At 38.2% G+C, this 25,321-nt stretch overlaps 2 protein-coding genes across 2 annotated transcripts in view; one reads left to right on the top strand and one right to left on the bottom strand.

The window, feature by feature from the left end:
• Positions 1-20,952, bottom strand: part of NUP62CL (nucleoporin 62 C-terminal like) — a 73,446-nt gene extending 52,494 nt beyond the window's left edge. The window contains exons 1-2 of the mRNA XM_069540336.1: positions 20,850-20,952; positions 16,603-16,650 (exon numbers count right to left, since the gene is read on the bottom strand). Coding sequence (XP_069396437.1) covers positions 16,603-16,650; positions 20,850-20,952 — 151 coding nt within the window. The remainder of the gene's footprint in view (positions 1-16,602; positions 16,651-20,849) is intronic.
• A 2,016-nt stretch (positions 20,953-22,968) lies between these two features.
• DNAAF6 (dynein axonemal assembly factor 6) overlaps positions 22,969-25,321 on the top strand; it is a 33,993-nt gene continuing 31,640 nt past the window's right edge. Inside the window, exon 1 of the mRNA XM_060002433.1 lies at positions 22,969-23,097. Within this exon, the coding sequence (XP_059858416.1) occupies positions 22,978-23,097 (120 nt within the window). The 5' untranslated portion in view covers positions 22,969-22,977. The remainder of the gene's footprint in view (positions 23,098-25,321) is intronic.

Genomic DNA, 25,321 nt, shown 5'->3' with positions numbered 1-25,321 from the left:
TCTTGTTTATGGTTTCCTTTGCTGTGCAAAAGCTTTGAAGTTTCATTAGGTCCCATTTGTTTATTTTTGTTTTTATTTCCATTACTCTAGGAGGTGGGTCAGAAAGGATCTTGCTGTGATTTATGTCATAGAGAGTTCTGCCTGTGTTTTCCTCTAAGAGTTTGATAGTTTCTGGCCTTACATTTAGGCCTTTAATCCATTTTGAGCTTATTTTTGTGTATGGTGTTAGGGAGTGATCTAATCTCATACTTTTACATGTACCTGTCCAGTTTTCCCAGCACCACTTATTGAAGAGGCTGTCCTTTCCCCACTGTACATTCCTGCCACCTTTATCAAAGATAAGGTGTCCATATGTGCATGGGTTTATCTCTGGGCTTTCTATCCTGTTCCATTGATCTATCTTTCTGTTTTTGTGCCAGTACCATACCGTCTTGATAACTGTAGCTTTGTAGTATAGTCTGAAGTCAGGGAGCCTGATTCCTCCAGTTCCTTTTTTCGTTCTCAAGATTGCTTTGGCTATTCGGGGTCTTTTGTGTTTCCATACAAATTGCAAAATTTTTTGTTCTAGTTCTGTGAAAAATGCCAGTGGTAGTTTGATAGGGATTGCATTGAATCTATAGATTGCTTTGGGTAGTAGAGTCATTTTCACAATGTTGATTCTTCCAATCCAAGAACATGGTATATCTCTCCATCTATTTGTATCATCTTTAATTTCTTTCATCAGTGTCTTATAATTTTCTGCATACAGGTCTTTTGTCTCCTTAGGTAGGTTTATTCCTAGATATTTTATTCTTTTTGTTGCACTGGTAAATGGGAGTGTTTTCTTGATTTCACTTTCAGATTTTTCATCATTAGTATATAGGAATGCCAGAGATTTCTGTGCATTAATTTTGTATCCTGCCACTTTACCAAATTCATTGATTAGCTCTAGTAGTTTTCTGGTAGCATCTTTAGGATTCTCTATGTATAGGATCATGTCATCTGCAAACAGTGACAGCTTTACTTCTTCTTTTCCGATTTGGATTCCTTTTATTTCCTTTTCTTCTCTGATTGCTGTGGCTAAAACTTCCAAAACTATGTTGAATAAGAGTGGTGAGAGTGGGCAACCTTGTCTTGTTCCTGATCTTCGTGGAAATGCTTTCAGTTTTTCACCATTGAGGATGATGTTTGCTGTGGGCTTGTCATATATGGCCTTTATTATCTTGAGGAAAGTTCCCTCTATGCCTACTTTCTGCAGGTTTTTATCATAAATGGGTGTTGAATTTTGTAAAAAGCTTTCTCTGCATCTATTGAGATGATCATATGGTTTTTCTCCTTCAGTTTGTTAATATGGTTTATCACATTGACAGATTTGCGTATATTGAAGAATCCTTGCATTCCTGGAATAAACCCCACTTGATTATGGTGTATGATCCTTTTAATGTGCTGTTGGATTCTGTTTGCTAGTATTTTGTTGAGGATTTTTGCATCTATGTTCATCAGTGATATTGGCCTGTAGTTTTCTTTCTTTGTGACATCCTTGTCTGGTTTTGGTATCAAGGTGATGGTGGCCTCGTAGAAGGAGTTTGGGAGTGTTCCTCCCTCTGCTATATTTTGGAAGAGTTTGAGAAGGATAGGTGTTAGCTCTTCTCTAAATGTTTGATAGAATTCGCCTGTGAAGCCATCTGGTCCTGGGCTTTTCTTTGTTGGAAGATTTTTAGTTACAGTTTCCATTTCAGTACTTGTGATTGGTCTGTTCATATTTTCTATTTCTTCCTGATTCAGTCTTGGCAGGTTGTGCATTTCTAAGAATTTGTCCATTTCTTCCAGATTGTCCATTTTATTGGCATAGAGTTGCTTGTAGTAATCTCTCATGATCTTTTGTATTTCTGCAGTGTCAGTTGTTACCTCTCCTTTTTCATTTCTAATTCTATTGATTTGAGTCTTCTCCCTTTTTTTCTTGAGGAGTCTGGCTAGTGGTTTATCTATTTTGTTTACCTTCTCAAAGAACCAGCTTTTAGTTTTATTGATCTTTGCTATTGTTTCCTTCATTTCTTTTTCATTTATTTCTGATCTGATTTTTATGATTTCTTTCCTTCTGCTAGCTTTGGGGTTTTTTTGTTCTTCTTTCTCTAATTGCTTGAGGTTCAAGGTTAGGTTGTTCATTTGAGATGTTTCCTGCTTCTTAAGGTGGGCTTGTATTGCTATAAACTTCCCCCTTAGAACTGCTTTTGCTGCATCCCACAGGTTTTGGGTCGTTGTGTCTCCATTGTCATTTGTTTCTAGGTATTTTTTTGATTTCCTCTTTGATTTCTTCAGTGATCACTTCGTTATTAAGTAGTGTATTGTTTAGCCTCCATGTGTTTGTAGTTTTTACAGATCTTTTCCTGTAATTGATATCTAGTCTCATGGCGTTGTGGTCAGAAAAGATACTTGATACAATTTCAATTTTCTTAAATTTACCAAGGCTTGATTTGTGACCCAAGATATGATCTATCCTGGAGAATGTTCCATGAGCACTTGAGAAAAATGTGTATTCTGTTGTTTTTGAATGGAGTGTCCTATAAATATCAATTAAGTCCGTCTTGTTTAATGTATCATTTAAAGCTTGTGTTTCCTTATTTATTTTCATTTTGGGTGATCTGTCCATGGGTGAAAGTGGGGTGTTAAAGTCCCCTACTATGAATGTGTTACTGTCGATTTCCCCTTTTATGGCTGTTAGTATTTGCCTTATGTATTGAGGTGCTCCTATGTTGGGTGCATAAATATTTACAATTGTTCTATCTTCTTCTTGGATCGATCCCTTGATCGTTATGTAGTGTCCTTCTTTATCTCTTGTAATAGTCCTTATTTTAAAGTCTATTTTGTCTGATATGAGAATTGCTACTCCAGCTTTCTTTTGGTTTCCATTTGCATGGAATATCTTTTTCCATCCCCTTACTTTCAGTCTGTGTGTGTCTCTAGGTCTGAAGTGGGTCTCTTGTAGACAGCATATATAAGGGTCTTGTTTTTGTATCCAATCAGCTAATCTGTGTCTTTTGGTGGGAGCATTTAGTCCATTTACATTTAAGGTAATTATCGATATGTATGTTCCTATTCCCATTTTCTAAATTGTTTTGGGTTCGTTATTATAGGTCTTTTCCTTCTCTTGTGTTTCTTGCCTAGAGAAGATCCTTTAGCATTTGTTGTAAAGCTGGTTTGGTGGTGCTGAACTCTCTCAGCTTTTGCTTGTCTGTAAAGGTTTTAATTTCTCCATCAAATCTGAATGAGATCCTTGCTGGGTAGAGTAGTCTTGGCTGCAGGTTTTTCTCCTTCATCACTTTCAGTATGTCCTGCCACTCCCTTCTGGCTTGTAGGGTTTCTGCTGAGAGATCAGCTGTTAACCTTATGGGGATTCCCTTATGTGTTATTTGTTGTTTTTCCCTTGCTGCTTTTAATATGATTTCTTTGTATTTAATTTTTGACAGTTTTATTAATATGTGTCTTGGCGTATTTCTCCTTGTATTTATCCTGTATGGGACTCTCTGTGCTTCCTGGACTTGATTAACTATTTCCTTTCCCATATTAGGGAAGTTTTCAACTATAATCTCTTCAAATATTTTCTCAGTCCCTTTCTTTTTCTCTTCTTCTTCTGGAACCCCTATAATTCGAATGTTGGTGCGTTTAATGTTGTCCCAGAGGTCTCTGAGACTGTCCTCAGTTCTTTTCATTCTTTTTTCTTTATTCTGCTCTGCAGTAGTTATTTCCACTATTTTATCTTCCAGGTCACTTATCCGTTCTTCTGCCTCAGTTATTCTGCTATTGATCCCATCTAGAGTACTTTTAATTTCATTTATTGTGTTGTTCATCGTTGCTTGTTTCATCTTTATTTCTTCTAGGTCCTTGTTAACTGTTTCTTGCATTTTGTCCATTCTGTTTCCAAGATTTCGGATCATCCTTACTATCATTATTCTGAATTCTTTTTCAGGTAGACTGGCTATTTCCTCTTCATTTGTTAGGTCTGGTGCATTTTTATCTTGCTCCTTTATCTGCTGTGTGTTTTTCTGTCTTCTCATTTTGCTTATCTTACTGTATTTGGGGTCTCCTTTTTGCAGACTGCAGGTTCGTAGTTCCCGCTGTTTTTGATGTCTGTCTCCAGTGGCTGGTTGGTTCAGTGGGTTGTGTAGGCTTCCTGGTGGAGGGGACTAGTGCCTGTGTTGTGGTGGATGAGGCTGGATCTTGTGTCTCTAGTGGGCAGGTTCACGTCTGGTGGTGGGTTTTGGGGTGTCTGTGGTCTTATTATGATTTTAGGCAGCCTCTCTGCTAATGGGTGGGGTTGTGTTCCTGTTTTGCTAGTTGTTTGGCATAGGTTGTCCAGCACTGTGGCTTGCTGGTCGTTGAGTGAAGCTGGGTGCTGGTGTTAAGATGGAGGTCTCTGGGAGATTTTCGCCGTTTGATATTATGTGGAGCTGGGTGGTCTCTTGTTGACCAGTGTCCTGAAGTTGGCTCTCCTACCTCAGAGGCAGAGCCCTGACTCCTGGCTGGAGCACCAAGAGCCTTTCATCCACATGGCTCAGAATAAAAGGGAGAAAAAGTAGAGGGAATTAGTAGAAGTATGAGGAAAGAAAGAAGGAAAGGAGGGAAGGAAGGAAGGAAGAAAGAAAGAAAGAAGCAAAGAAGGAATGAAGGCAAGAAGGAAAGAAAGGAGGGAGGGAGGGAGGAAGGAAGGAAGGAGGGAAAGAAGGAAAAAAGACAGAAAGAAGATACAGTAAAAATAAAATAAAGTATAATAAAGTTATTGAATTAAAAAATTCTTATTTAGAAAAAAAAAAGGGACGGATAGAACCTTAGGACAAATGTTGGAAGCAAAGCTATACAGACAAAATCTTACACAGAAGCATATACATACACCCTCACTAAAAGAGGTAAAGGGGGAAAAATCATAAATCTTGCTGTCAGAGACCACCTCCTCAATTTGGGATGATTCGTTGTCTAAAGGAGGGAAGGAAGGAAGCAAAGAAAGAAAGAAAGAAAGAAAGAAAGAAAGAAAGAACGAACGAACGAAGGTAAAGTATAATAACGTTATTAAAATTAAAATTGATTATTAAGAAAAAAATTAAAAAAAAAAACCATGGACGGATAGAACCCTAGGACAAATGGTGGAAGCAAGACTATACAGACAAGATCTCACACAGAAGCATACACATACACACTCACAAAAAGAGGAATAGGGAAAAAAATCATAGATCTTGCTCCTAAAGTCCACTTCCTTAATTTGGGATGATTGGTTGTCTATTCAGGTATTCCACAGATGCAGGGTATATCAAGTTGATTGTGGAGCTTTAATCCGCTGCTTCTGAGGCTGCTGGGAGAGATTTCCCTTTCTCTTCTTTGTTCTCACAGCTCCCAGGGCTCAGCTTTGGATTTGGCCCTGCCACTGCGTGTAGGTCGCTGGAGGGCGTCTGTTTTTTGCTCAGACAGGACGGGGTTAAAGGAGCCGCTGATTCGGGGGCTCTGGCGCACTCAGGCCGGCGGGGAGGGAGGGGCACGGAGTGCGGGGCGGGCCTGCGGCGGCAAAGTCCGGCGTGACTTTGCACCAGCCTGAGGCCCGCCGTGCGTTCTCCCGGGGAAGTTGTCCCTGGATCCCGGGAACCTGGCAGTGGCGGGCTGCACAGGCTCCGCGGAAGAGGGGTGTGGAGAGTGACCTGTGCTCGCACACAGGCCCCTTGGTGGCGGCAGCAGCAGCCTTAGCGTTTCCCGCCCGTCTCTGGGGTCCGCGCTTTTAGCCGCGGCTCGCGCCTGTCTCTGGGGTCCGCGCTTTTAGCCGCGGCTCGCGCCCGTCTCTGGGGTTCCTTTAAGCAGCGTTCTTAAACCCCTCTCCTCACGCACCAGGAAACAAAGAGGGAAGAAAAAGTCTCTTGCCTCTTCGGCAGGTGCAGACTTTTCCCCCAAATTAAGTTTTATAACATTTTATTCCATAGGTTATTTCATCTCAATACAGAAGGAAAGATAACCAGATATTATTACAGGAATACATGTACAGAGCTCCGTATTCGCTCATCCATAGATAAAGGTTTCCTAATTCGGTCTACTTTAAGGAGAACAAAAGTTTTAAAGGTTTTGATGGGGAAGGAGTAGCTGCGGAATTTTTATTTTCAGTACAGACAACAGAACTTACACTTCTTCTGCCGGTCTGGCAGACTTTATTAAAAACATAATTTTTAGTTTTAGACACTGAATCACAAAGTCACGTGAGGCATACCTTTAATAGAGTTTCTAGAAATTTTTAAATGTATTTCATGACCCACGAAAAAAGTGCTTCAGTATTTAAATTACCCGTCCTAAGAAAGGTTATTTAACACTCAATTACAGGTTATTAGATAACTAACAGTATAGGGGAGAATTCCAGAGGGAATAGCTTTCATCAGGCTATCAGGTGTTACTGAAAGAAAGGGCTGGATCCAACTGAATTTACATAGAAAGGCATTTTTTAAAATGCTCCCTTTAAAAATTCTGAGATGCAGGAGGGAAGAATGTATATCCAAGGTCATTAAAATGATCAATAGACAAAGATCTCTCTAGAGAGAGACATTTAATAAGCAAGCAGTCTAATTTCAAGATGGTATATGTTCAAAACCCAGTGAGTACTCTTCCTATGGCTCACATGAAACGAAGGGATACCACAGATCAGAATTCAACGTGCCTTGTGTCTCAAATCAGAAATGACTTCAATTTATAGGACTACCTTGGGAATGAGTAGCATAATTCCTAATAATTGACTTCGAAATGCCACACCATCCCTTTACCCTTTCCATACTCCGAATTGAAAGTTTGTCTTTGAAAGATGATTACCTTTGTAGCCACTAAAAGAATCAAATGGTACTCTTCTTACCCTAAGGAAATCCAGTTCCTACTGGGATAGGAGTTGATGCAACTGGTGCTCCAAAGCTGAATCCTGTATTCTGCCTAGCTGGAGTTGTGTTACAGAGTGAGAACAGGCCAGTAGAAGATGAACTTCTAACTGGTTGGTATGGAGTCCCTAAGTTAAACCTCCTATACTAGGTGTAGAGAAAGTAAACTCTGTAGCTAAGTGGTTGTCTCTGCAGAGCCAGAAGTGAACCAACCGGTAGGGGCACCAGTTCCTCCAAAAATAAACCAGCTCCTGACTCCAAACCCTAAATGGGGGTAAGAGAGGAATGGAAGAAGAAAATTTTTAGAGATCTCAATGAGACTTCCAGGTCAAGACGGCAGATGGGAGCCACACTGGAATCACTCTCTTATACTCCAAACTCCAAGAAATACCAGTTCAAAAGCATTTACTAAAAACACTTTTTAAAAAATACAGAGTTTTTTAAGAAAAAAGACAGTGTCTTCCCTGGAAGTCCAGTGGTTAAGACTCTCCACTTCCAGTGCAGGGGGCACGGGTTCCATCCCTGGTCGGGGAATTAAGATCCCACATGCCCCGCGGCATGGCCAAAAAAAAAGAAAGAAGACAATTTTTTAGGTGCCAAACAGGGAATTCATATCTATGAGCAGAAGCTGAAGCTGCTTAGCCCAAGGGGGTGACTTGAATGAGATGTGTGCCCTAAAAGTTGGAAATATGCTAGATTGTGGGTAAATTTGAGGCCACAGGGTAAGGTCACAGGCTCCTCAATCAGCAGAAACCTAGTGGAGCTTATATCTGGGAAATCTCTATAGGAGAATGAAAAAGGCAATGGAGACATGCAGGAACCCCAAGCTGGTACAGAAGATATACACAGACAGCTCAAATTCAATTTACCTTTGTGGTGTGGAAGCTTCAAACTAAGACGGTAACATAAAAACACTAATTAGGAGCTGATGAAACTTTCAGGGCCCAGGCAGGTTGTCCATGACATCACTTATCAGAGATATCTCCACTTCCTAGGTCATCCATGATCCAAAACACCCCGAGAAAATTAACTCAAAGACAAGAACTACAAAACGTCTAAGTAAGTAGTCTATAGACCTGAAAATTGAGGAAATTCTCATCTAAGGAATTAGAGGTGATAGAGCAATATGAATGGCACATTAAAATATTTTATATGTTCAAAGAGCTCAAGAGGGAAATAGCATCCATAAAAGCAAACAAGTGAATGTGAAAAAGAACCACGGAGAAATCCAAGAAACGGATACAGTATTAGAAATAAAAAGGCTCAAGGGATAGATTTAAATAGTAGACTAGACACAGTTGAAGAGGGAAAAAAAATCATTGAACAGGAAGAGAGAACAGAAGAAAAGAATCTGCCAGAGCACAGGGCAGATAAAGTGATGGGAAAGAAGAGAGAAATTAAGAGATAAGGAGAAAATAAAAGAGAAGTTTCAGTGTATATCCAGAAGGAATGTCAGAAGGAAAAAAATAGAATGGCAGAGACATTATTCAGAGTTAATAAATGAGTTTGCTAGAACTGAAGAAAAATTAGTCCTCATGCTTAAAGCCATCAAGTGCAATCAGGCAACTCCTCCCACCACCATACACACACACACACACACCCCCTTTATATTGAAACCCTAAAATATTAAGAATAGAGAAAAAAATCTGAAAGTTATCAGAGAGAAAAAATCATTTACCTAATAAGGAGTAACAACCAGGTTGACAGCAGGCTCTTCATTAGCAACAGTAAATGTTAGAAGAAGATGGAATAATATCTCTAAATATCCCTTGAAGTGTTAAGGGAAAATCACTGTGTACTTATCATTCTATCCCAGTCAAGATTTCTAAAACGGGATGCGACTAACAATCAGGTTTTACACAATAGCTCTGAAAGGCAATTCTAAGAAATCAGTATCAAAAATATTTCATCAAAGTTATGAGCCCCATTACTTTATACACCAGTAAAAAGGAAAACAAAAACAAAAAGAAAAAAACCAACACCAATCTGTTACAGTTCCTTATCATCACTGACAATATTTTTTTTTTACTTTTTGAAAGAGCTCCTTTCAATGTAGACACAGATTTTAATCAAACATGCATATATTAAGAAAAAATACTCAGAGTCCAATTTTCCACTCAAATTTCTTAAAGTCTTCTGTGCCACCAGGAGCACTGTTGCTGCAGCAATTCTTAAAAGAACTCATAAGAGAACTAAAAGCCATTTTTGCTATGCTTTCAAGCCAGCTTTGCAAATATGTAGACCAGCCTCCTTTTGTCTCCCACTTCAGCATAATCAATAACTAAGCCTGATTAACCATCTTTTGCGTTCGCTCCCCACAACCACTGGTTTCTAGGAGTTACAGGTGATCCCCTGTTATCTCTGGGATTTTCACCCAAGACACCCATTAGGCAGGTTTTGATCCTAGACACTTTGATATTAAATGTGCATATGGAAACAACTATGACATCACAACTGCCACCTAGCCAAAAGGGATTGTAAGATACCATCAACTGTTAAGACTCATTTCAATTGCAGAGATGTTAAAATATGGAAAACTATACCTCTTAAAATTGGTAAAATACAGTATCTTGAGTAGTGTTTGTGTCATGGTTATAAGTGAACACCTCCCCAAGACTAACTCTGAAGGACAATATTTATCTAAATGTGTTAATATGACATGCTTATTTTTAAGTCATACACATCTTAGAACTTTTAAAATGTGAGCTCCAAAGGGTGATTTCAGTGGTATAATAACTCAGTCCTGGAAGGCACAGAAAGAAAGGTATTCTGGGCAGAATAAGAGCCCTTGCTGTATTTAGTCTTATATTCCCAAGGGTACCACACTCCTGAGGTTATAAGCATTATAAATTATATTATAATAATATTATATTATTATGTTATATAATTATATATTCCATATTTATGATATATAAGTATATGATAATATCACAGATGTTGACAGAAGAAATACTGTTGCCAAACCATGGTTCTTATACTGTCATAGACATTGATACTTTCAGAATTAGGTAGTGTCATCAATGTCATATTGCAGGCCAAAGGAAAAACTTCTGGTAGCCATCAAAAGGTGGAACTTTTTCTTGTGCCCTCGCATTTGTGGACTTTCCATTCTTTTGAAAGTAATTTAAGAATTACCCTGTTATTAGAATTTCTCTGCTAAATGTAGCATGAACATTTAAATATTTTCTTCCTTAGAAAATTGAGAAATAAAACAAATGAAAATCACCTTGGGACTAAAAATGAATCTGTCATTAAGAATTTGGAATTAAAAATTCCCTTCCGTCTCATTTAGATCGTATATCTGTCACATCCTTGTACTTTAAAAAATCTTTTTAATCTATTCTGCTTAACCGGTTTCTAACAAGGGTGTTTTAAATGTCTCTCATGGGCTCCCTGGTGGCACAGTGGTTAAGAATCCGTCTGCCAACGTGGGAGACACGGGTTCGAGCCCTGGTCTGGGAAGATCCCAGATGCCGCGGAGCAACTAAGCCCGTGCACCACAGCTACTGAACCTGCGCTCTAGAGCCCATGAGCCACAACTACTGAGCCCACATGACACAACTACTGAAGCCCGCACACCTAGAGCCCGTGCTCCGCAACAAGAGAAGCCACTGCAAGGAGAAGCCCACGCACTGCAACGAAGAGTAGCCCCCGCTTGCTGCAACTAGAAGAAAGCCTACGCGCAGCAACGAAGACCCAACGCACCAAAAAATAAATAAATAAACCTCGTTTCCAAAAAAAAAAAAGGTCTCTCATTATTAGAGATTATCAATTTCTGCTTATAATTCCATTGCTTTTTTGCTTTATATATTTCAAGACTATGCTGTTAGGGGCATAGATTCATGGTTGATACTCTCTTGGCAGATCTCCTTTCTTTCATCAGTGTGAAATATCTGTTTATTACTAAATTGCCTTAGATCACATTTTGTCTGACATTAATGTTGCTTCACCATTTTTCTTTTGGTTGCTATATGCCTAGTGTATCTTTTTCCTTCCCTTTGTTTTCAACCTTTCTGAGTCATTTTTAGCATGGCTTTTATGAATAGCAAGCAAAGCTGAAAATTTTAAAATAGAGTCTAAGAATCTCTTAATGAGTGAGTTTAATTTATTTACATTTATTATGACTACTGACACAACTGGATTCATATTTCTCCTTATTTTGTCTTTTTTATTTGCCATGTTGTATTATCTTTTATCTTTTTCTACGTAATTGGACTGATGGAATTTTCTGTATTCCATCATTTTTCCCATACTTGGAAGTTACATATGCTAATTATATTTATTTGTATGAGTTTCTCTTGAATTCTTTAACACATTTAAATTTATGTTCTTCTAAGAAAGCCTGAAGTTAATCAGTATTCCATATCCTTTTTAAGAAATAAGACCTTAGGAGCTTCCCTGGTGGCGCAGTGGTTGAGAGTCTGCCTGCCGATCAGGGGACACGGGTTCGTGCCCCAGTCTGGGAGGATCCCACATGTTGCGGAGCGGCTGGGCCCGTGGGCCATGGCCACTGAGCCTGCATGTCTGTAGCCTAAAAAAAAAAAAAAAAGAAAAAAAAAAAAAGAAATAAGACCTTAGCACACTTTAGCTTCTCTCTGCATATCACTACTTTAATAAAAATGGAAAACAAGTCTGTACTCCCTCTATGTGGCTATGAGTAGGAATATCTGTCTCTGTCATTGTTGAGTTCCTCTAGCCAACTTCTTTCTATTCCTCTTCAGAGTGCTCTCTCCTTATCCACACTGCCTGACTAGGAGCTTAAAGTTGACAAAACTACAGCTTTATATGTTGAGCCCAGCTTACAGTTCCATCCTGGATGTCTTAATGCAAGCACACATGTTCAAAGAAAGAAGTACTAGATGGTGAAGGACTTGTGCAGAAAATTCACTAGGCCTAAAGAAATCATCGGAGCTCACTGAAAAGGCTCCTGGAACTGGGCAGATGATCCCTGCCTGGTAGTCCAGTCTAAATGAGACAATTCAATCAGTGCTGCCACCTATCGGGCTGTGCCAATCACTTAAATGAATTAGAATCTGTTTCCTCACCTCTAAAATTCTGGCAGTTTCACTGAGTAACCAAAATGTTTTCTTAAAAATAAGTTTACAAAGGGCCTTCCACATATATTATCTTGTCTAATTTAATTTAATGTAAAGTGCTATATGAAAGCTTTCTAAAATATAATGCTGGGGTTGTCCTCACTGTCAGTGAAGGATCAGCCAATCAGGGGTATTTATGGGACACTCTCTAAGCTGGCCCAGAGAGTGTACATAAATTGCATTTCAAATTACAATTCAAAAAAATTACTACACAACTATCTCATTTATCAGCATGCAAATTATCTTCTTTTTGTACTACCTATCGTCCTTTATAGGTCCTAGGAGTGTTCTGGTTAGTAGGAAACCTGACTCAGGATCAATAAATGATGGTAGGTCATTTCAGGACACACCATTTTACCACTTAAGTTCTTGAATCTCTTGAATAAAAGGGAAATGATAAAACCACTTACCGAATCTGACATTCCTCATCTTTTAATTACCTACAACAAACCGTAAAGGTATTTTGATCTCCATTCTATAGTTGAAGAAACTGAGGCTCTAAGATACTAAATTACTTTCCCAAGGTCAAACAAATAGTAAGTGAAGGAACTGAACACAATACTTTCACTGTAACATTAGCTTAAGCAACACATATTAGGAAGATAAGTCTGCATCTCAAAGAGCAGAAACAAAATAAGTTCAAGCCTGGGTACCTATTATAGGTCATTTCAACATAAATGTTTAGGGGCTTCTGTCTCACAAAGTATAAATGATTTTGGGGGAAATCACTCATGCCATTATTCCCCCACATTACTTTGAGAAATAACTGTCAAGAAGTGACTAGCATAGAAGTTCAGCCATGTAATGGATTAAAAAGTTTTTCTGCCTTCTTGGAGGCAAATCCTCTTTGGAGACAACGTTCTCCCTAAAATGCCTAGTTACTAGATAACCATTCATGAATTCCACGTGAATGGTGAATTCCATTCACCATTCCACGAATTCAGTTCACCTTCTCAAGAACATCATGACTAAACAACCTGGCCTGAAAATTCATGCAATGTGATTAGTTCTGGTATAAAACCATTCCAATAAATAGTAACTTCTGATGATACATATGGTTCCTTAACATATTAATTATGGAACTAAGGAGAGAGGCAGAGAAGCAAAGGAAAAGTACCAAATCACTGAAGAAACCCCTTTTCCACCAAGAAAGCGTTACAGAAATGGAACTAAAGAAGAAAGTAGAAAAATTGAAGCCTCAAAGTACAATAGGGTCCTTATTTGCACTGACAGTTATTGATGCCAACTCTGGAAGTAGAAACTGAGTTACCAATGTTTTATCCTAAATGTTTGAGTCCCCAGAGAGAAATGGATAGGGAGAGGTGAAATTAGCACAGCCATTTTCAAGGAAATAGGAAGGGATCAAACCTCTAATGGTAATCATTTTATTTTATGCCAAAATAAAATATAGAGCTATGGAAAATTGTGCATTAGTTTTCAGTTCATATTAAACATCTTAAGCAATATAACTCACTGATTATCTTTCACGTTAAGTGTTTTTCTCCCCCTTCGTACTCATACTATAACTTGTCAAGGCCATAATGTCAGAATCTTATTTTAAAGGCTAGAAAGGTTTTTTCAAATCCCAAAATTAAGACCAACTTTCCGAATATTACAAGTCTGACACTGCAGAGAAGACTGTACATTTCCATGAAACAAGTCTTATTTTACTGAATGCCTTTAGCAGTTACAACAGTGGAAAAGAAAAGACCAGGGATGAGACCACAGGGGAGGGTGGGCAGAAGGACTCAAGAGAGGGGAAATCTTGGAGGAGCTGAGAAGGATACAAGGCAGGGGAGGGGACTCAATAGAGGACGGGAGTGGAGGGCAGAGAAACCCAAAGAGAAGGCTTGGCTAAATGGAAAGGAGGCAGAGGGACCCAAAAGGGCAGCAGTGAAAGAACAGGATTAGGAGAGGGGAGAGGAGAAAGAAGAGAGTACATCACTGGAGAGAACCAGTCTAAGAAATGAAAGAGGAATGGCATTCAAATGCAAAGTACAGCCTCAAGGCCTACTCACTTTTAGAAGAATCCTCCCTCAAAACCTTGGAGAAAAAGAGCAAAAAAAAAAAAAAAAAAAACAACAACAAATGAAAAACTGGAAACTTCTGAAGCATACTAGTATTCATAAAAATCTTAAGCATGAAGTAATAGTAGCATGAAGTAATAGTAGTCATTTAAAGATTTCAAAAAATATCATTTTACAAGGAAAAATAGATCTGGCTAATATAACTTAATTCAAGTTTATTTTTAAAAATAAATCTCACTTTTCTCAGGGCTTTACTCCACAAAAAAACTAGTCATCAAGTATATTTTTCAAGGTATGCCTTTGAAAAATAAGCATAATTCTTATGTTTGTAATTTTTTTGTGTGGTAAAATATAATGTAAAATTTACCATTTTAACCATTTTTAAGTGTACAATTCAGTGGCATTAAGTACATTCACAACATTGTTTAACCATCACCACTCTCTATTCAATATTTACGAAACTTTTTCATCACCACAAACAGAAATTCTGTACCCATTGAACAATAACTTCCCATTGCCCACTCCCCCAGCCCCTCTATTTTACTTTTTGGTAACCTCTATTTCACTTTCTGTGTCTATGAATTTGCCTAATGTAGGTACCTCTTTTAGTGGTATGATTTATATGAATATTTGTATACTTGAAACAACCTAAATGTCCAACAACAATAGTGGAATGGAGATATTTTTAAGTGGCATAGTTATATGAGGGCTACTTTAGAGCAATAAAAGCAACGTTTTTTTCTTTTCTTAATTTAGGTTTTATTACTCCTAAATGACTTTCTGTTTTAAGCTTTATTCCTGGATTGTGCAATAAGTCTACCGGGAGAAACCTATGAAAACTGTACATATTAAATGGCAAGATAGCATTTTTGAATATTTCTGTGTTACTGAAATAATTGTGTAAAAAATAAAAGTCACTTCACATTTTAGTATTTATATGAGTTATATATGTGTTATTTCATTTAAAAAATTTTTTAATTAATTTTTTAATTGGGGTATAGTTGATTTACCATGTTGTATTAATCTCTGCTGTACAGCAAAGTGAATCAGACATACATATACATATATTCACTCTCTTCCAGACTCCATTCCCATACAAGTCATTACAGAGCACTGAATAGAGCTCCCTGTCTATACAGTAGGTTCTTATTAGTTATCTTTATATATAGTAGTGTGTATATGTCAATCCCAATCTCCCAGTTTATCCCCCCTAAAATAACTAACTTTATCTACATTTATCAGTATAGACAAATCTCAAAAACAATGTTGACCCCCAAAAAGTTGCAGAAGAGTAAGTACAGTATACCATTTATGAAAATGTCAAAGGACATACAAAACAATATATTACAAATCATTTATGGCCATCTATGTTTGAGTGCACTTAAAAACACAGGAAAAATATTTAACAACTTCAGAAGAACAAATATCTCTGGGATTGGGAAGGGGTACAAAGAGTAGTGTTTTAGTTTTATGTTTAGTTTCAGTGTAATGTTTTAGTTCTTTAAAAAAACCAATATCTAATGAAAATATGGCAAAAGGTTAACAATTGTTAAATCTTTCGTGGGTACATGGATGATGGTGTATAATAGTCTCTGTAATTTTCTGTCTGAAATATTTTATAATTTTAAAAAGAGGCTCTAGTTTTAGAATGGTTTAGAATGACAGAAAATAAGACAACCTGTGTGCTTTGAAAAGGGGGAATGTGCTAATACAGACCAATTATAGCTTTTATTCTCCCAGTCAACTTAATTGCTTCCTTTATAAAAAATGTAAATTACAAATGAATACATACTCATATAATCTTTGGAAAAGACATTCAAAAAGAAAGCTAATCACCATGAGTGTTATTATGGCACTTGAATCTGCTTGAATATGCTATGATTCATACATTTTTTAGAGTGTATCCTTTTGAAAATGTCCATATTTATTAGTTAAAAAAATACATTCAACCTAACTCATATTGTGGTTGATGACTGCTACTCCAGCACAGAGAAACCTAGAGGGGCAAATCCATACATCCAAGGGGGCAAAAATTCACAGCTCAGGTCCAGATTCCTGGCCTTCTTGTTAGGATTCCTCTTGAGGGCATGGAAGGGGTTATATGTATAGCTAATCAGTTTTGAATACTCCAAACATTTATTAAGCCATCTATTCTGTTTCCCTTTTATTTAAAACCAAACCACGGAATTCCTGAGAAACTAGGGTCACAACTGTACCTCTAGGCCAAGTGCAAACACTCCGATTGCCAAGCAGAGCAAACTGGCGCCGCGCCAGCGTTTCTGCACTCCAAAGCGGGAAAAGCGGGGCACCGGGTCCGGCGACGTTCCCGTGAGTGGGAGCGACGCGTAGCTCCGGCCGGTGCCTCGCTGGAGCTGCATGGCAGCCGTAGGGGTGCTCCCCCTGGGGCTCCGGATCCAGAAGGCTTGCCCACAGCAGAGGAAAAAAAAGCGCGATCCCACCCTACACACACATAGACACAAACACACACACAAACGCTGAGCCGGGACGGAACCACAACACGTGTCTCTGTCACAGCGCGGAAAGGGGGCGTGGGGAGCGCGTGTGGAGCCGCCACAAAACCTCCTCAAACCCCCCGGCCACCGAGCCTACCTTTCTGCCCACGCTGTTCGGGATCTGCTGGACAACTAGCGGTCCAATCTAGAATACACGTGCAGGAAGAAAGTAACAGTGAGGGAGCCCGCTGATTTCCTGAACAAACGAAAACCGGTGGTGGCGGTAACTCTGGTGGCTGCAAAGTAAAGGCGAAGGCAGTTAAAACTGCGGAGCGGCCAGAGGCGGACCCGGAACTCCTGCGGCCGAAAAGAGCCAGCCTGCGCAGCGGGCGCTTCTCCGCGGAGCGATGCTGTGACCCAGGCTTAAAAGGGGTCGACCTAGTTAACTGGAAAGGGCGGCCATTGACCACAACTGGCACGCGCCCGGATTGGTTACTTCTCGTGAGGTTTCAAAGGACACTCTTCTATGGTTGGCCAGGAAAGTCAAGCGGGAACCCGGAGGCGGGGGTTGGCGGCGATCTTAAACGACGTTGTTACCCAGGCAACAGAGGGACGCAGAGCTCTCCGCAGTGTATTTTTGGATCCTAGAGAGCCACCCAAAAACTGACCCAGGTGAGGAAACCCGAACCTTAGAAGGGGGAAAGAAGGGGTCCTCAGATGCCTTAGCTATCAGAGAAATTAGGGAGAACTCTAGATACTTACGGCTCTGAGAGATACCCTAAAAAAGCCACAATTGCCGATAGAACAGATCTGTTCTCTAAATCCCCCTGCCCAAGACGCTCTAGAAGCAGGATTCAGCTTTAACAAAACTCAGTCTATCAGAATGTGAGTGAGATGGGGCAGTTTTACCAGACAAGGGATGGATGCGGATGGAATGTCAGAAGGCCAAAATGAACATGCGAACCTTCCCGACGTTTTTCTCTAGACACTTACATACACTTACTGTTGTAACGCTAATTTGAGAGTGAAAACTATTATTTCCTTGTAGGTAGATCAGGGTGCTCTAAGTTGAAGTAGCCACTGTTATCTTCTGTTTTACATGTACAGGCATGATTTATCTTGGACCAGGTTGCCTTGGTTGGGATATATTTTTTAGGGGGTATAACGCTGTTCAGACTGAAAAAAATGGCCTGTATTTCGTGGACAATGCCCTGTGTGTCGGAATGTGAGCACTGTGGCCTGAGAGTTCCAACCACAGTTGGTCAGATTCGTTGAGGAGTGAGAAGCAGTCAGACCGCACTTGGGGGCCTGGAGCGTGGTGTGCAAAAGCCTACTTGTCCCTACCAAACCTGCTACTCACCAAGGGCTGATTGGGAGAGTAAGTGTTATATGTCGTTGGACTGTACCCGTCAAAAGGTAAGGGACTGTGACAAAAAATAAAATCTGAGTGAGGGGAGAGTACAGAGTTTGAGCAGAGAGGTAGGGGCCTCTTTTCCTAAGAGCTTCTTGTGACAGGGATTCAGAACAGAGACTATTTCCTGAAGAAATGAAGAAAACAGGCCTGTTGACTTAGGGAGAAAATTTCAAAGCCCTGAAGGAAAATGAGCTGTCTCAACTCCTTTTTAGATAGAGGTGGAGTATGGGAATGCGACAGAAACAAAAAAATTGTTGGCAAGTGTATTAAGTTTGGCTAAAACAAAGAATAACGGGTAGAGGAAATATTAAATCAAGAGGCTCATTTCTTGACATTTAGATTTATGAAATATTCCAGGTACTTTCAAAAATCATCTTCCATTAAATATATTTTAAATTTGTAACAAAAACTCTTGTTAAGTCCCCATAGTTACTTATGACTTGGTACATTCAATAGCAGTGAAAGTTAGAGACCTAAAAAAGGAAATTATTCTTGGTATTGTAAAAACAAGTCAAAATGAATTAGTTTTAATAGTCAGGGAATCATTGATGTGTATAGTTGTCAAAAAATGTAAGAAAAAACCAACCAGTATATTATAATTTAACTCAGACATAGGCATAGATGATGTTTACTTTTGTGTTTTCAGAAGAATTTTAATACAGGAATTGTTAAATAAGGTACTATATACATAAAGTTGCAGAAGAAATGCCAATTTTATTTAAGAGAGTAAATGAATTTTTAATACTTTGAAATCATTCAGCTATAAACAGTCAGTACTCTACATAGGGATATGTGTTTACCTATTAACCAAGTTCCCAAATGACACTATTTGGTGATTCTTTATTACCCTGATTTTATTTGCTATATAAATTTGAATTAATAAAATGTCATTTCTTTTTGAATAGTGTGTAATTCAGAATTTTCACTAATTTAACCTAGACTTCTCTCCAATTAGTTCAGGTCGAAGAGCCATTCCTGCTGAGACCCCAGCCCTCTTAACTAGAGTCCGACTTAATCTCGGGTTATTGATATTATTGTTATGGTGCTGTGAGTCTGGAGTCATCCTGGTTGAGCTTGTTTAGTCCCTAAATGGCTCCAATGTTTTGGTAAAGAGCTGGTTCTGAAGCATCTGTCTCTTTAGCTCATTGTGGCTAGTACCGAAAGAGATACCCCAATCACCTATGAAGGCCCTAAGGATTCAAGTTGATGTGGGAAAAATTAAAAGCACTGTCTAGAAAACTCTGCCACTGGAATTGGCCTAGCAAAAGAGAGTGAGAGAAAAAAGAAGGGTCTAGAAAATTTACTTTCTAAATAACCAAATCTCAAATAAAAGATTTAGCAATATATTTTTAAAATGAAGTTCCTGCTCAAATTTGCCTTAAATTTATTCTTGGCCTATTTAAGTGGCAATGACAGATTCAAACAGGCAGTGTGGCTCCAGAATTTTTTTTTTTAATCACTACACTATACTATCTGGGTAGTCTAAGCAAAAGGAAGAATACATTCCAAAGTACAAAGGCAGGAGATTATAGGGTATGTTTAATTAGCAGTTCAGTTTTTAACAGAATGCAGATTACAGGTAGGAGAATAATAGGAGGGAAGGGCAGAAAATTAGGTTGGGGTTAAATCCTGAAGGACCTTGACTGTCAGGCTCAAGATGAACTTTATATCAAATTTACAAATAAAAGATAGTCCTACAAATAAATAACACTGCATAGTTCATAAAAAGGCATCTTGCTTTAATTTTTCCGATGTTATGTATTTGTCAAATGAACTTTAATATGTTTTTAATAGTTTAACAAATTATTCTTAATTTGTTAGACTTCTAAAAAAGCTAGTAGAACCTTCATTTCCATTGAAATTAGAATATAGTTTTCTAAAAATTCAGATCATTGTTTTTCTCTTTTGATACTTTGAGTTCTTTGATTAGTTACTTATAAAGTATTGCTGATTCTTTTGTTTGTCAAAATACAATATCAACAAACTTGTCGTGATTTATTATTTTGTGTTTATAGATGATTATTATGGTTGATATGGCAAAAATTATTTTTGCTGGAGTGCCAATTTTATTATGATATTTCTACTCCAATTTAGCTAAGTATGAACCTATGCCATTGTATGCCAGCATAATTTGGAATTTAAAAAGTCTGATTCCTAATATACTTCAGATATAAAGAGCATACTATAAATTATTGTGAATGATTTGTTTTACATCCCAGGGAGTGGTATTCCCTTCAAAGCAGTCACTTTGGGAGGCTATCCACTTATTCTAATGCTGTTGTTATTGCTCAAATTTCTTTTGAAGCTACTCTTTTAGAATCGCCTTGAGGCTTGCAGCACATTCTTTTGAATATCCTCAAAGTATTAAATCTTCATATTTTGAAAGTAGATGTGATATCTAGATATATCTAGAAATCACTTGGAGACAAATCTGATGTGTAATCACACTGAGTGATACCATAGTGATACCTGTTTTCTTGGTGATACATACGAAGGCAGTTCCAAAATATTTTGAGCATTGATAGCGTAATTTACATCAATGTATAACCTTTCAAGGTGACTATTTTGAAATCAACATTCGTATGAATTTAGTCATGCTTCGTTCAGTGTTCACCAACTGCTGACTACCTGCCAGCTCCGGTTACTGAAGACGCTCAGCCTCTAGGTGTAGCTTCCCACTGCCCACACTGCCCTGCCTCTTACCAAATGAGAACCAGGCGAGAGCTACTTCCCAACTGATGGGGATTTAGAATTAATCTGCTTTTCCTAAATACAGTATCCAGTGTACTTACTGAACCACAGCCTTCCTTCATAACCTCCACTGGGACATTAGAAAGCCTCTGACGGAGTGCCTGTTTCCTTTACTCTTTTATAGCTGTGATGTTGAGCCCAGCCTTATTCTGAACCTTCCTCTAGCTGCCGACTCCCCCATAATACTCAAGAACCCCTGCCTCCTATACCCCCACCTATGGACCAGGATCCTACTTTACCTAAATAGGCCTCCCTGTAACCATGGCTATTCAACCTTTCTGCCGAAACACTGCTCACGTCCTGAAACTCTCGCTGCCATGTCACTGCCAAGCCCATGAGCATGCGTGAATAGCAGCTCTGATTGCTAACTCAGATGCTATATTTGGCACTTCTGAATACCCTTCTTCTGGGTTAGTTCTACTGGTTCCAGTTTCTTCCCTTCTCACCAGCCCACCATTAAGCTCTAGCAAGCCTCATCATCGTGTACCTGTGGGTGCTGTCACTACGTGCCAAATAATAATGATATTTTTATAAAGCTGTTCATATTTCAGCAAACTCTTTTACCTATGGTGCATAATACGGCCATCACAACAATATTGTAAGGTAGGCAATGCTGGAATAGTAAAACAATTTTGGCTATATTTGTTTTTTAAAAGTCTCATTGTACAATTTCAATTCAAAATACCATTTATATCATTGCATCTGATATCTGGATCCATTTTTCCCTTTCACTGTCAAAGGTAAAAAATGTTTCAATAAACTTTTTGCTTTTAATGTTAAGTAAATATTTAATGAACACATAATCATCTAGGACTTTAAAAATATAAACAGAAGCCTCTTTGTTTAATTTAATGTGTCAATTATTCATTTCCATAGCAGACTACCAGACCATACTGTGAGAGAAGATTGTTTTAATCGGCTCTTATTTCACCTTTTCCAATTTAATGAGTTTTCAATGTAATGAGTTTTATCATTAAGTTATTCGACATCATTATTAGTTTAAATGATGTAGCCCAGAGTCACAGAGCTAGGAAGTAAACGATAGATACAAATCTAAGCAACATCACTCCAGAGCCCTTACTCTTAACCACTATGATATACTTGCCTCTGTGCTAGATCTATAGGGCAATTTAACATTTGTTTCATACCCTTGACATCTCCGATAAGCATTCAGATCAGTTTTCCTTTTAAAAAGGAAAGTCAAGATAATGGTAAAATATAATAGTAAAACAAAAGGTTTGTAAAACGCCATTTACATGCAGATTGATTTTGACAGGTGATTGTACCAGCACACTTTTGAGAATTCCTTTGTATTACTGTTCTAGGCACAACACAAAAATTTTAGTGGATCATTTCATAAAAGCACTAAAGAAAAGCTTCCTGTGAATTAATTTTCTAAAATAATATTCAAAAAATATCAGCAGAAGTGTAGAAAAGATTCCTATTATATTTATGCCCAAATCACTAACAATAGGCCTAATTCTACAGTCTTTATTCAGGTTATTCATTAAAGTGTGACACTCCCAAGATTTTTAAAGATCCTGAATTCCTACTCCAAATATAATGGTAGAGATTATTTAAAAGACTGATGTCTGGTTGGTAGGATTACAAGTAGTTGTGATTCTCTTATTTCTACTTTTAATGTATTATTTCCTAAAATTTCCACAATAGACATAATATAGTGTCACTATTATAATCAGAAAAAAACAATTTATTTTGTGTGAACTTTCACTAAAGTTAATGAACCAACCCACTAGAGGTCTCAAACAGCAATATAATGCAAGGCATCATCAAGGGTTGATTAAAATTTTAAATAAAGCAGAAGATACCGGCCTGCCTGAGGCAAAAGTGTGAAATGAGTAAAGTTCCTTGAGATATTCCCCCCAACAAACATCCTTTTCAGTTCACTAAATAGGAATATACAAGCTAGACAGCATATATTAGACAGATAAAAAGGTAGTCTACAAAAGTATGTTTCCAAATAATAATGTACATTCTACATGACACTGACAAACCCTTTCTCTTGGGGTAAAGTTTAAGGATGTGCATTTTTAACTAAATCCCCAAGTGACCTTTAAACACACTAAAATCTGAGAACCACTATGTAGGTGCTCAAGAAATGCTTGTTAGATTGAGCACGAAGTTTTAATAAAGCAAGCTGTATACTTGCGTTTACTTGCTGCCCCAGGTCTGTGAGTCAGCAAAATACATATATTTGAAGGAGTTTACAAGGATTTTCAAGGAGGAATAAGAGATAATGGAGTGACCCAGGGAAAGGAGGGAGATATGACAATTTAGAAAAATCTTCATGTCTTAAATAAAATAGAAGACTAAAATACCTCTTTCTATTATCTTCTTCCTCAGAATATGGAATCTGAAAATATGGAATCCGAACATATGGAAATGGAAACCATTTCCTCAGCTTCAGCTCTTCAAGCTCTCTCTAAGCTGCTTTATCCGGAAGAGGATGACTTTGAGTCCGGACAGGTGGTTGTATACTTACAGATGAATTAGTTCTGATCACACTAAGTTGTGAAACTGTATTTGAACAACTTGTTCCAACCTTGCTGTGGGAGCAGGGCTCTGTCATCTAATACATTCACAGGAGGTTGCAGGACTGATTATGCATGAGAGTATAACCTCTAGTACATTTCTAGCAAACATAATTATATTTTTTCTAAACTACCTGAACACTGAATAGGAAAATAGTTCTGTAACTATGGTAGCAATAGCCACATTTCAAAATGTTTGTCATTTATATTTATGGCCAAAGAATGCTTGACAACCATTACAAAGAGTGATAGCTAGGATTTTTAAGCCTAGACAATATTTCTATAAAACAAATAATTTTAATTAGACAATATTAATTAGGCCCCCCAAACCCTTAATTTTTAAAAATTTGTCTACACATGAAAGCAGAACAGAAAATATTTTGAGCCAAATAAGGGGACAAACTAGCTTCAGCCTATTAAAATTGGCTTCCTGCTACATGCTCAGATAGAGCTGTGGAATCTAATTAGTTGAATAGCATTTGGGGTCAGGACAGGGAACCTCAGGGAGGCTTGCAGTAGCAAGATGGGCTTCATTTTGGGTAGGAGAGTTGCATGAATTGACCTTTGGCCATTCCACAGTCACTGCCAGTATGCTCAGAATACTCAAAATACTTCCATGTAACCCCCTGCTCTCCATTCTCCTCCTCCTTAGATATTAGCAAACCTTGGCTATCAGACTGCCTATGTGAAGGCAAACAAAATTTGCGGCAGAAGTTTCATACTATAGGTGCTTCCCTGGTGGCGCAGTGGTTAGGAATCCGCCTCTCAATGCAGGGGACCGGGGTTTGAGCCCTGGTCCGGGACGATCCCATATGCCGCAGAGCAAATAAGCCCGCGTGCCACAACTACTGAGCCTGCGCTCTAGAGCCTGTGCTCTGCAACAAGAGAAGCCACCGCAGTGAGAAGCCCGCTCACCGCAACGAAGAGTAGCCCCCACTCCCTGCAGCTAGAGAAAGCCCTCGCACAGCAATGAAAACCCAAGGCAGCCAAAAATAAATAAATAAAATAAATAAATTTATTTTAAAAAGTCTCGTACTATAGCAGAATATATCAATTTGCTTTAAACTATTTTAATGTTCTTTGTTATCATGACCAGTTTACCATGAATAAACCATCTCCCATGAACATACATATCAATTTTCTCCTCCCCAAATTCTTTTTTGCCATAGTGTGGGAAAACAAGTAGTATAATCTAAATAGGCAGCCAATCCAGTGTCAACCAGATTGACACTGGATTGAGCTTCCACCCCCCAGGAAGAAGTTATGTGGAACAGGGCAGAATCAAGTAAGACATGCAATGGAAATAAAATTTGTAGAGGAGGGGAACTGAGTCAGCTTGGAGCCAGGATTAGGAACCAAGAAGTTTTAGTCAGGGAAAATTCTTAGTAGAGGCCAAAGAAGGAAAGAAAAAGCAGGCCATTAGTAACAGCATTGAATATATACAACAAATAGGACACAGAAGAAAAAGTTAAGTGCAATATCAATAAGTCTGGGAAGGCAAACTCGTTTTTGCTACCTTAGCTGAAATAGAATGATAAATCCTGGGAAAGGTAAAGTTATGTCATATAGAAAAAGTATAGAAAAGGTAAAGTTATGTCATATAGATAAAAGTATTTCATATAGAGAAACAGCGATGTGGAATAAAGGGAAGTGGAACTTGTAACTAGAACAGATTCAGAGATAAGAATTTTCCCTGGTTACAAAGCCTGTTTCCTTTGGCATTTATGTATGGAGATGTTTATTTGCATCTAGAGATGTTTCCAGGGGAAAGATGAGTGCTTATGAGAATAGAGAGACTAGAATCATTTTACCAAATTGTACAATATATAGAGGAAAATTACTATAATAATGTATGATTCTGTATATCTGGGTTATAAGCAATTTCGAGATAATTTGTCATTCAGCCACCACAGTACAAATATCATTAGAGGATATAGAATTGGGGTATCAGAACAGTGTGAGAAAAATTAATGTTTCTAATGAACTATTAAATTTTCCAGGAGAGAAACGGCTTTTCATTTTTTAACATGTATTAATCTTGGGAACTGTAGAACGATTACAAGAGCGATGTGTTTTTGAAAATACACTCACTGAAAACAGCATTTAGAACTGTTGCATACACATTGGTTTATTTACACTATCCCCACCAAGAATTGTTA

The sequence above is a fragment of the Delphinus delphis genome, chromosome X, assembly GCF_949987515.2.
Source record: "Delphinus delphis chromosome X, mDelDel1.2, whole genome shotgun sequence".
Taxonomy (NCBI): domain Eukaryota; kingdom Metazoa; phylum Chordata; class Mammalia; order Artiodactyla; family Delphinidae; genus Delphinus; species Delphinus delphis.
The sequence above is the reverse complement of the archived record's forward strand: the minus strand, read 5'-3'. Positions and strand labels throughout refer to the sequence as shown.